The sequence below is a fragment of the Bos taurus genome, chromosome X (assembly GCF_002263795.3).
Source record: "Bos taurus isolate L1 Dominette 01449 registration number 42190680 breed Hereford chromosome X, ARS-UCD2.0, whole genome shotgun sequence".
Taxonomy (NCBI): domain Eukaryota; kingdom Metazoa; phylum Chordata; class Mammalia; order Artiodactyla; family Bovidae; genus Bos; species Bos taurus.
This window is the reverse complement of record NC_037357.1, coordinates 3843087-3855857: the sequence shown is the minus strand read 5'-3', so window position 1 is coordinate 3855857 and position 12771 is coordinate 3843087. Positions and strand designations below refer to the sequence as shown.

Here is a 12771-nt window from a genome sequence, read left to right as displayed (position 1 = left end):
AGTGGGGTGCCATTGCCTTCTCCAGGGACTAACACTAGCACCACTTTATAACACTTTTGTTTAAATGAGATAAAACTCATGGAAGAATGAATTTCATCATGAAATGAGATGAAATTCAAGTGTAAAATTCAGCTAGTATTTCTTCATTAATAAGCACAAGATAGGAAAGGTGGGTCCAGAGTGCTTTTTAGAGAAAGCTCATCAGCTGTGACTGTCCACAGGCAATGGACCAACAGTTTTCGGTTGCTCTGGGTCTGCAACGTCGATGGGTCACACAGACAAGCTATTCTTTGCTAAGTGGATGGCTGAAGATTGGTTGAAAAAAGCTCATCACCTCAGGATATACTGCAGCATTTATTAAACAGGTAGCATTTACTCAAATGTAGCCCTTACTAAATTATCTAATGTACTTTTAAATGAAAATAAACCACAAACAAAACTATTCCAGGTATTTTTTATTTCTTCAAATTTGTTATTTGCCAGGAGTGACTGAAATAAAAAAATTGGGTCCCATCGTCATCATGGAAATGGCTTTAAGAGAAAACTGGTCATGTGAATATTATTGCTTCCCATTTTCAACCAGTAAATAGTTGCCACTGATAAATAGACAGTTAACAGTCTGTCAGGAATGCTCAAGATATGTTATATAATACAACATGCCTAGTCACAGGAGAAAAACTAGGAAATAACTTAGGTGAACTTCTTGATTTCATCATACAGGACAAGCACAAACGCCCCGCCCATGCCTCTGAGAACATTGGACCACGCGCCTTTGAAAAAGGCTTTGGCTCCTTCGTCACGAGCAATCTTCCTCCAGCAGTCAAGCGTGCCTGTGTACATGATATCAGCTGCAAAGGACAAAGACAAAGGGTTGGTGACCCGAGGCTGAGGTGAAAAGTCCTTAAGTTTAACTAGACTAACCCAGAGCCCCACCTCTAAGAGCTATCGTCAGTTTTTAAAAATCCAACATTTACACATTAGTGTGGCCAATACTGCAATCTTAACATGGTGACTCAAGGACAACAGGGAGGTGCAGACAACCTGCTGGCCTTAACCTCTAACACCAGGCAAGCCCCCTTAGGCACAGGCACCAAAGGGCCCGCTGAAAGGAGTCTGCGCAGTGGCCACAGACCAATCAACCCCACCTGGGATCTCAACAGACTGCCATTTTTAAAGGCAGGCATGGGTGCCCATGTGCCATGCCCACATCTGTATCTTCTGCTCCAGTGGAACTTACTTCCTTTGCGCCCTGACTGCATCATCATGCGGCGACGCACAGTGTCAAATGGATAGGAAGTCAACCCAGCAACTGCCGTGACTGATTGTGCGATCATCCAGCTGATGAAGATATGAGTGTTCTTGGGATCTGGAAGCATTCCTGAGAATAGGAGAGAGACACTTTCACCAGTAAGCAGACTCTTCCTCACTTGTTTTGCACATCCCCACCCCCAACATCTCTGCACACAAAGGGCTGTACGGGGTGACCCTGGCTGCCTTCAGACAACCCTTTAAACATTCTCACATGGACAGTTCTGAAGCCCACGGGCAAACTTACCCTTGGCAGTGTCATAGATACCGAAGTAGGCAGCTCGGTAGATGATAATACCCTGCACAGACACGTTAAAGCCTTGGTACAGGCCTCTAATCCCGTCAGATTTGTAGATCTTAACCAGACAGTCACCGAGGCCTCTGAATTCCCTTTCAGCTCCAGCTTTGCCCACGTCGGCTGCTAGACGGGTACGGGCAAAGTCGAGAGGGTACACGAAACACAGGGAAGTGGCCCCGGCGGCACCACCTGATGCCAGATTCCCTGCAAAGTAGCGCCAAAACTGGGTCCTCTTGTCCACACCACCCAGGAAGATCTGCTTGTATTTATCTTTGAAGGCAAAGTTGAGAGCCTGGGTGGGGAAGTATCTGATCACATTGGCCAGGTTACCACGCCAGAAGGACAGGACTCCCTGCTCCTTGGGGATACGAACCACGCAGTCTATGATGCCCTTGTACTGCTTATCTGCAGTGATTTGCTTGCTGGCATGCTGCACCTGACAGAAAGAGTGATAATCACGAGAAGTGAAGAGAATACAGCATCTCAACGGACACCCTTAAAGGTTAGTTGGCTCCCACCTGCCTCAAGTCTGGTCTTCTGGGTCCCACAGGTGGGACCCTCCTAACCTTCTGCCACCATCACAGCTAGAAGCATTAAACCTCCACCCCTTTGGGTGAGGAGGTACCACCCTCAAGCGGAGCCGTGACCTTTAGACCTGGGAGAAAGGTCATTATCTCAGACCCTGGTTCAGAGACATGAGGGCGAGTCCCACGTCAGGCGCGGTCACCCTGGTGACTGTGGTCTTCGCCTAAGGTCCCTGGGAGCAGCTTCCCTCCCGCTCGGGTGCCCCGCTCCTGGAGGTGACCCGAGGGCCACCACCCGTCAGCCTGTGCGGGCGCGCCCTCTAGAGCCGGAGTAGCAGAGCGCGCCACCAGGCCGCGGGAACGCGCCAGCGGCTGCGCGGGGGCAGAAGCACAAGGGACACGCGCTTCCCGGCGCCGGTTTCCGGCCCGGCCGGTCTGAGCGCGGCTGCCGGCTGCGAGGCCGCTCCACCGGCCGCGTGGCCTCCCCCAGGCTGTTATCTCCTTGCCACGACCCTGACGTGCTCGGTACGGGCAGGTGTCCCCCTTTTCAGCGCCTTCGCCCTTGACCCCAAGGCCCGGGAGTCAGTCACTCCCGGGCTGCCCCATCCGAGTTCGCTGGCTCTGGGATGCCCAGGCCCTGGTCTTCCTCCGCCCACCCTCCGCCCCCGACCCTTTCCGAGATCCTGAACTTCAGATCACTAAAACACCTCTCTCAAGTCTGGCTTTTGGTCCTACCCCGCGGCCCCCCCTGCTCCCACGCTGCCACTTCCCTGGGCAGATCACGAGGGCTGGTTCCCCCCCAGGCCTTGGACCACCGCTTCCCGCGCGGCCCCTCCCCCCACTTCCTGGTCAGGCTCTCGGATCCCGAGACGTACCTGCAGCAGCAGCTTCACCCGCTCGATGGGCGCGACTGCGGTCTTGGAGATGGCCGCTGCCACTCCACCTGCCAGGAAGTCCTTGGCGAAGGACACGGCGGCATCTGTCATCTTGGAAGGAAAGAGTAAGCGGACGACTAAAAGATCGGCGAGGAACCGGCTTGGACTCCGGGGCTCTGGGGCGGAGCGAAGCAAATGGCTGATTTATATAGGGGGAGCCGGCGCCCGGGCGGCCGGCGTCGGGGGCGGGCGCTGAGCCTCTGCGCGCGGGGCGGCGGGGCCGCTGAGTGGCTGAGCGCGCAGAGGGAGGAGCCGAGGAGTGCGGCAGGGGCCGCCCTCCGCGCTGCCAGGGCTCGCCCGTAGCACCTGACCCGGCCCGAGTAGGCGGCGGCCCCAGAGTACCTGACCAGGACGCGGGACCCCAGGGGAGGCCCCGGGGCGCGGAGGGGGAGAGGTCACGGTGTGCCTGGACCTGGGTGAGGCGCGGTATTTAAGGGGACCCCAAAGAACCAACAAACAACACCCCCCTCCCCACTACCCAAATTTGGTTGTCAAGAGAAATAATATTGAATGCAATATTTTAAAAACTCATATAGATAAACTGTGGCGCGCTGGTTGGTCGCCTGTTTTTGTAAATCAAGTTTATTTGGAGCCCCAGGGCTAGGGTGAGGGTGAGGCAAGTGAGGCAGAGCCCTACCAGTGCAAGAAGGGAGCCTGTCTTTATTCAGAAATTTGAAATGTTGTTCATCAAGGATTTTTGCATTCCTTTAGATTTTTTAAATGGTGCATTAAAAAGAATAATTCATTTTGATTCCTGAGTTGTTTGGTGTCCGCTAACATTTGGCGCCCGGGCAAGTGCCTCACTCTCCTCACCCTACGTCTGGCCCTGGCCTGGAACTTTGCCAGTGTTCTGTTCAGTTCAGTCACTCAGTCATGTCCGACTCTTTGCAACCCCATGAACCGCAGCATGCCAGGCCTCCCTGTCCATCACCAACTTCCGGAGTCCACCCAAACTCATGTCCATCGAGTCGGTGATGCCATCCAACCATCTCATCCTCTGTCGTCCCCTTCTCCTGCCCTCAATCTTTCCAAGCATCAGGGTCTTTTCCAATGAGGCAACTCTTCGCATGAGGTGGCCAAAGTATTGGAGTTTCAGCTTCAACATCAGTCCTTCCAATGACACCCAGGACTGATCTCCTTTCGGATGAACTGATTGGATCTCCTTGCAGTCCAAGGAACTCTCAAGAGTCTTCTCCAGCACCACAGTTCAAGAGCATCAATTCTTCAGTGCTCAGCTTTCTTTATAGTCCAACTCTCACATCCATACATGACCACTGGAAAAACCATAGCCTTGACTAGACGGACCTTTGTTGGCAAAGTGATGTCTCTGCTTTTTAATATGCTTTCTAAGTTGGTCATAACTTTCCTTCCAAGTAGTAAGCGTCTTTTAATTTCATGGCTGCAATCACCATCTGCAGTGATTTTGGAGCCCAGAAAAATAAAATCAGCCACTGTTTCCACTGTTTCCCCATCTATTTGCCATGAAGTGATGGGACCGCTGGTGAAGCCAGAGGAAATTGGAGGAGCAGCAGAGCTGGGACACTGTCCGCGTGCCCCAGACCCCTGTTTGCAAAAGCAGTTTAGCAAAGATCTTGCTGGGAATTGGCAGAGGAACGTTCAAAAGGACTGGGCTGGAGGGTTTTATTTGAGCCAGAAGCCAAAGCATAGAGGGTATATCGTTAAGGTTAAGAGGTTGTGTGAACTAGATTGGTATTTGGGTCTCTGGGCCCAGGTAAAGTACTCTTGCATTGAATGGATTGCTAATCTCCAGAAAAGTTTAGAGGAATCGACAGAACTAGATTGACACCCATTGTTGTCAAGAGACAAGGGCTTGTTGACTCCCTTAATCTCTGCACTGGGAAAACATTTGCCACACATGTCCTTACAAACCTACTTGTTAGCTTGAATGCCCTTCCTCAGATTCAGAACAGAAGCTGAAGGTGCCCTCACAAATCCTATGTTTAAATCATCACAGCCATGTTTACAAAAATAACTGTTGAAAACACCCACTGTAGCTGAGCCCTAGGTACCCAGCACACTGAAAACATAGATGGCATGCCACTCAATTTCTTGCCCTCTCCCACCTTCTCCAGATCTGCCTGTTAAAGGACCCAACTCTAAGATTCCTCTGGGCATGTCAGGTTCTTCCTCTAAGTATACTTTGCAATTCGTTAGTCTTTCCATGAACCCGAGCAATCCAAAGTGATGAGCACACACAGCACATGTTCAGAGAAGAGCAATTTTCACTCCAGCTTTGTTGATCCTGGGGGCTATCTTTGACCAGTGTTCTGGAGAGGCCACTTGGTTCTCATTAGTTGATTATAATAGAAATGCAGCTGGATACAGAAATGACCTTGCTGTGCAGTTTCAATGATAGAGTGTGTTCTCTGAAAGTGATAGCCAGTCTACCTCTACTGGTGAGAGAATGAACAGTGAAAACAAAACATCAACAGCATTTTGTTTAGAGGTAGGTGGTTTTAGAATGCATTTCACTATACAATTCAAAACCTTTCTAGTCTGAACTCTTGACATTCTGATGAATGCATTTTCATTCAAATATTAATTACTCTGACCCAGCTCGCTATCACTTATGTACCCTTTTCTTTTTTAACCTTTCCTTGGCCACATCTGCTACTTCCATTGAGCATGATGTGTCTGCCATATTCTACTCCAAAGCTCTTTTACTGTTTCAAGGATCTCCACATTTACTGTTCTGTTCTATTTCACTCTCCACAAAAAGATGATCAAATAATTACGTAAAATTTGCCCCTTCTCAGTCTTTGGGTCGGAGAAAGCAATGGCATCCCACTCCAGTACTCTTGCTTGGAAAATCCCATGGGCAGAGGAGCCTGGTGGGCTGCAGTCCATGGGGTCGCTAAGAGTTGGACACGACTGAGTGACTTCACTTTCACTTTTCACTTTCATGCATTGAAGAAGGAAATGGCAACCCACTCCAGTGTTCTTGCCTGGAGAATCCCAGGGAAGGGGGAGCCTGGTGGGCTGCCATCTCTGGGGTCGCACAGAGTCAGACATGACTGAAGTGACTTAGCAGCAGCAGCAGCAGCAGCAGCAGTCGTCTTTGGGTGCTTAAGTGTAGTTTTACTAAAGGTGAAATACTTTTAAGAGTGACTCCATGCCATGACTTGGTATTTTGCTGAATCCACTGTGAGCTGGAGCTCTCCTGGTTGCCTATGACCAGGTGTACTTAAAGGAGTTGGATGTTCTCAAAAGTGTCAAGGTCATGAAAGAAAAAGAAAGACTAAGGAACTGTCACAGATTAAAGGAGACTAAGAAGAAAGACAGATTAATACAATGTGTGATCCTGGATTGGATCCTGATCAGAAAAAGGACATGGTGGTACTATTGGTGAGATTTGGATACATAATCTGTAGATTAGTTAATAATATTCTACCAACTATTTTTAGTTACAATGGTTATGTAAAATGTTACCATTTGAAGAAGCTGAGTGCAGGATACATGGAAATTCTTTATACTGTTTTTTGTGTGTGTGTGTGGGCAACATTTTTATTTCTGAAAGTTAAAAAAATTAAAAAGTCAAAAGAAAAAAAAAAAAAGAGGAAAAAGAAAAGAAACCAGGAGCAAGAGTCCAGGGAAACAGGGACTAATGTCAATGATAATGATGATGAGGTTGATAATGATATAGACTAGTCAATTCATTAAAAAGAAATGCCTTCATTGAAACATAGCGGAAGCTCTTAGTAACTACTATGTTTCTGGAAGTTGTGTAGTATACACATAGAATTAAGGAAGAGAAAACAGAGCTAAGGCAGTGCCTACTCTCTCAGAAAAAAACAAGGAAGAAGGTCAGAAATGATACTTAATGCCTCAGTTATCTGTGTACTCACACACCCGCCATATGAGTAATAAAGTGAATGCAAAATGTTAATACAAGCAAGAAAAGACAATTTTTTAGGTATTGTTCAAACTTGGTAGAATGGGACTTCTGACTGGCATCAGTAAAAAGAAGGGTAAACCTGGTTCAGAGAGATACCATGTAGGAAGCAGAGTAGTAATATATCAAGAAAGTATAGCCAGTAATTCATTGGTAGGAGGGTGAAAAGCATTCCATGAAAATGAAAGGGAGAAATGAAAGTGATTGTCATTGTGAAAGCATACAAGAGACTGCCCATATAGATAAAAGCTATGAATAGTACTTCATGAAGTCATCATCTTGGGGAGAAATGTTGATCAGAGACAAAAACCATCTGAGTATCTGCTACAGGTTTCATTATTCTGATAGCAACACACTGATAAATACTTGACTCTCTTGCTGATAATTATAGTTCTCAGAAAACTGAAGAAGCAATGAGGTAAATTGCTAAACTAGGCTTACTCCTGATAATAAGTAAGGAAGATCTCATTGTAAAGTGAAAGCGACAAGAATCATAAGGAAACAGACCAAGACTGACTGATCTGGATCTGTTAAACAAAGGAATGCTGGGCATAGTCAGATAGGGTAACTAACCTGTGTGTGTGTGTGTGTGTGAGCGAGAGAGACAGAGAGAGAGAGAGAGAGAGAGAGAGAGAGTTTTAAAAGTCAAAAGGATCAAAGAAAAGATAAATATGATCTCTTGTTCAAACTCCAAATAGAAAGATAGCTCAGGAGGGTGAAAGATTCCAAAGATAAAATTCAGATCCATACAATTTGCAAAAATTCCAATGAGAAATGAAAAAAGGAGAGATATCTAGTAAATTAAGCTGTCCTTCCAGATTCTTCTCTGATGGGCTCAAATTTTTAAAGTACATATATAGATGACAGAATGAAGGCTAGACTTCCAAGGACAAAGACTAAAGAGTATCACAAATCTCTAGGAACTGAGTCAGAAGGGCTAAAGTCCAGAATAAACAGAGGCTTATAAAATGGGAGGGACCACAATAAAGGTTTCTAATGTTCTGTTTAGTGCAGGACATTTAAGGATAAGGAGCTAGAGCATGTGTGAAAAAGAACTGAGGGTTTTAGTTGACTGTAAGTTGGCAATGCCAAAAAATGCTAATGAGTCTTGAGATGGGTCAAGATGATGGTCATGAACAAATCAGGGGACTTTCAGTCCCATTTGGGGCTCTTCTGTTGGCCCATAGAGCTTTGTGCTCACTTCTGGATGCCATTTTAAGAGGACATTAACAAATTGGGACATGTTTAAAAAAGACAGTTAGGAAAGTGAAGTGCCTTCAAATCATGTCATATGAGAAATGGCTGAATGAATAAGAGATATTTAACGGGGAAAGGGCTTTGGGTGAAGGAAGGCCATCATGACTTTCTTCCTAATTGAAGGACTGTCAGATGGAAGAGAATTAGACATCCTGTGTGGAATCAATGGCAGCTGGTAGAAGTATCATGAAGGTAGACTCCAACTGAACAAAAAAACGACTTTCTAAAACATGAGCCACTTGGGAATTCCCTGGCAGAAGTCTGACTGCCAAGGCCCCAGTTTCAGTCCCTGGTCGGGGAACTAATATCCTGTAAGCCTGAAGCTGAAACAAACAAACAAACAAACAACAAAAAACCAAACCGCCCAACCAGTGTGATAGTGAAGGAGAAAATAGTTCTCCTCATTTGCTGGCCAGTCTTCCTGTCTTTAATCTCTCATTTCTATTTCAGCTTCTCGAACAATCTTATTCACATCCAGTTTTCATCACATCACCTATGTTGCTCAAGAAACCAGTGACTCTCTTCTGCTTAGTGGATCAATCCTGAACTCCGCAGCTTAGCATTTGAAGCCCCTCCACCTCACCCAAGGGCTTTGTTTTGGGCCCCTTTGAGCAGACTTAGAAAGTGTTTGATATATTCCAGCCTTAGATAACTGCTTCAGATAAAACAAAATATCAGTCTTATTGAGGTATAATTATATACAATGAAACTTACATATTTAAAACTTTTAACATACATAAACACCTATGAAATTATCACTGCAGGTAAGATGGTGAACCTATCCATCACCACAGTTTTTCTAGAACCTCATTGTAATCCCTCCCCAAGCAACCACTAATCTTTCTATCACTATAGATCAGTTTGCATTTCCTAGAATTTCATATGAATGGAATCATATAGTATGATACCATTCTTTTGGGGATGGGGGCATCTGGCTTCTCTCACTTTATATATATATGTATATATATGTGTGTGTGTGTGTGTGTATACATATATATATATATATATATATATGTATATATACACCCTGAGATTCACCCATGTGTTTTGTGTGTGTGTCAATAGTCAATTCCTTTATATTGCTAAGTAGCTCCATTGTATGTCTATATAACATTTTGTTTAGCCATTCATCAGTTGATAGACATTTGGGTCATTTCCACTTTTTGTCTTTTTTGAATGATACTGCTATAAACATTCCTGTACAAGTTTTTGTGTGGACATATGTTTTCGTTTCTCTGGGGTAGATACCTAGGAGTGGAATTTCTAGGTCATATGGTTAACTCCATGTTAAACCAGTTGAGGAATTTCCAGACTATTTTCAAAATGATTGTACCAATAGCAGAATACAAGAGTTCCAGCTCCTCTACATCTCGAGGCCGAAATTTCCTTAGCTAACATCTCAATGTCATTTCTTGTTGCTTCCCTCTCCCCCAGGGCTTCCCAGGTGGTGCTAGTGGTAAATAACTTGCCTGCCAGTGCAGGAGACTTAAGAGTTGTGGGTTCGGTCCCTGGGTCAGGAAGATCCCCTGGAGGAGGGCATGGCAACCTACTCCAGTATTCTTGCCTGGAGAATCCTATGGATAGAGGAGCCTGGTGGGCTATAGTCCATGGGGTCGCAAAAAGTGGGACACGACTGGAGTGACTTAGCACACACACCTCCTCCCCCAGGAGTTTCTTCCCATCTCCTCCTTTGGTTGTCTCATTCAGTCTCTTGGCTTTACATGCCATCTATCTGCTGACCACACCCAAATTTCTACTTCCAGCCACCACTCCCTCCTGAGTTCCAGACTTGTCCTGTTTGGCCAGGACAGCCCAGGTTTGCTTTGTATCCTGACATAATTATCAATAATGTTCTGGTATATTAGTTTTCTGTTTCAAGAAAGGTTCGTCTAGTCAAGGCTATGGTTTTTCCTGTGGTCATGTATGGATGTGAGAGTTAGACTGTGAAGAAGGCTGAGCGCCGAAGAATTGATGCCTTTGAACTGTGGTGTTGGAGAAGACTCTTGAGAGTCCCTTGGACTGCAAGGAGATCCAACCAGTCCATTCTGAAGGAGATCAGCCCTGGGATTTCTTTGGGAGGAATGATGCTAAAGCTGAAACTCCAGTACTTTGGCCACCTCATGCGAAGAGTTGACTCATTGGAAAAGACTCTGATGCTGGGAGGGATTGGGGGCAGGAGGAGAAGGGGACGACAGAGGATGAGATGGCTGGATGGCATCACTGACTCGATGGACGTGAGTCTGGGTGAACTCCGGGAGTTGGTGATGCACAGGGAGGCCTGGCGTGCTGTGATTCCTGGGGTCGCAAAGAGTCGGACACGACTGAGTGACTGAACTGAACTGAACTGATTGCTGCTGTAACAAATTACTGCAAAGTCAGTGGCTTAAGCAACACAAATTTATCATCTTAACTGTTATAGAGGTCAGAAGTCTCACACAGGTCTTACTTGGCTTAAATCAAGGTGTCTGGCAAGATTGCAATGCTTTCTGAAGGCCCTGGGGGAAAGTCCATTTCCTGGCTCATTCAGGTTGTTGGCTGAATTCAATTCCTTGTGGTTGTACGACTGAAATCTCCATTTCCTGGCTCTTGGGCATCTTTGTATTCAAAGTCAGCCAAGTCCTTCTTGTTCCCCATTTCTTCTGCCTTATTTTGCAACCTCGTGTCTGTCTTCCACCTTCCTCTTCCACTTTATCTGGGCCTACCAAGATGCTAAGTGCTAAGTTGCTTCAGTCATGTTTGACTTTTTGTGACCCCATGGTAGCCCACCAGGCTCCTCTGTCCACGGGATTTTCCAGGCAAGAATACTGGAGTGGGTTGCCATTTCCTTCTCTAGGGGATCATGCAGTTTTTTTTTTTTTTTTTTTTACCACTAGCACCACCTGGGAAGCCCCGATAAACTATAATAGTTTTTCCATCTGAGTATCCTTATCCTTAATCATGTAAGTCCCTTTTGCTGTGTAAGGTAAATATTTACAGGTTCTTACGTATTAGGGTGTGGACACCCTTGATGGGGGGTTCATTGTTCTGTCTACCACAACTGGTTTGGACAATTAAATGAACAGCCTATGGTCCAGCCAACTGCCTACTTGGATGTCTCATGGGCATTTCAAATTTAACATGTCCAAAACAGAACTTTTAATTCCTTTTCCACCAAAACTTGGGCCCCCACCAGTCTTCTCCACCTTAGCAAATGGCAACATTATCTACCTTTTTAATAAGTCAAAAGTGAAAAACCTAGGTGCCATCCTTGATTTCTTTCTTTTATTCCCTACACTCAATTGCTCAGCACATCCTGCTGATCCCAAACTGAAAAATCTATTTTGAACCTATTCACTCCTCTCATCCTTATTGCCACCTTTCTAGTCCAAGCCATCGCTTAAATTTTTTTTTAATTTTTTGGCTATGTCACTTGTAGGATCTTAGTTCCTGGACCAGGGATTGAACCTGGGCCCATGGCAGTGAAAGCACCAAGTCTTAACTACTGGACTTCCAGGGAATTCCCCATAAGTCATCATTTCTTACTTGGGCTTTGTAGTAGCCTGTTAACTGGTTTTCCTACTCACAGCCTTGCTTCCTTCCCATCTGTTATCCACATAGCAACCAGAGGGATATTTCAAAAATGAAAATCAGATTATATAGCATCTCTGCATAAAGGCCTTCAATGACTCCCTGCTGCACTTAGAATTAAACTAATTTTACTCATTTATTTTAGAATTGAACATTTTACTATGGCCCCAGTGGCCGCATATGACCTGGACCTCTGTCCAGCCACATCTCATCCGTTCTCACTCACCACACTGGCTGTGCTCACCTCTTTGTCGTTCATCCAGCCTTTCCCACTACCAGTACCACTGTTGCACCTTCCGTTCTCCCTAGTTCCTTATGTGGTTGATTCATTTTTATTTTTCAGGTCTCATTTCAAATATCACCTCTCATAGTGGCCTTCTCTGGCTCCTTGATTAAAAATACTTCCCTTACCTCCCATGTAATTCTCTAATAGAGCACCCTGTTTATTCCCCTCATAACATTACAATCTATACCTCACTTGTTGATTAGGTTTTTGACTGCCCCCCTCACTAGAACGTGGGCAAGGACCTGAGCTGCCTGGTGTATCATGATGCCCAGAGTGCAAGCTATCATTGAACGAATGCATGAAGCCAGTCTTCGCACTCTTTTGCTTCCTTCCACCTCTGTGATACCACATACGCTACCTTTAGCCTGCAACATATTCTCCCCTCAACATATTCTTCACCAACTATTATCCTTTCACTTCCTTCAAAATGTAATATAAGACTCATTCCTTCCCAGGACTTCCCTGGTGGTCTAGTGGCTAAGACTCTGAGCTCCCAATGCAGGGGGCTCAGGTTTGATCCTTGGTCAGGGAACTAGATCCCATATGATGCAACTAAGCGTTTGCCTGCAGCAACTAAAGATGCCACATGCCGCAACAAAGATCAAAGATCCCACGTACCACAGCTAAGACCTGGAGCAGCCAAATAAATAATAACTATTGCAGGAGACTTGGGTTAGATCCCT

General features: G+C 45.7%; 1 protein-coding gene across 1 annotated transcript; it reads right to left on the bottom strand.

Annotated features, from left to right (window-relative positions):
- Positions 1 to 444: 444 nt before the first annotated feature.
- On the bottom strand, positions 445 to 3119 carry SLC25A5 (solute carrier family 25 member 5). The gene is made up of 4 exons (NM_174659.1): positions 3006 to 3119; positions 1556 to 2042; positions 1238 to 1378; positions 445 to 848 (listed from the first exon to the last, which is right to left on the bottom strand). Exons 1-4 carry the CDS (start codon positions 3114 to 3116, stop codon positions 691 to 693), a joined length of 897 nt encoding a protein of 298 aa, NP_777084.1. The 5' UTR covers positions 3117 to 3119; the 3' UTR covers positions 445 to 690.
- Positions 3120 to 12771: the final 9652 nt, after the last annotated feature.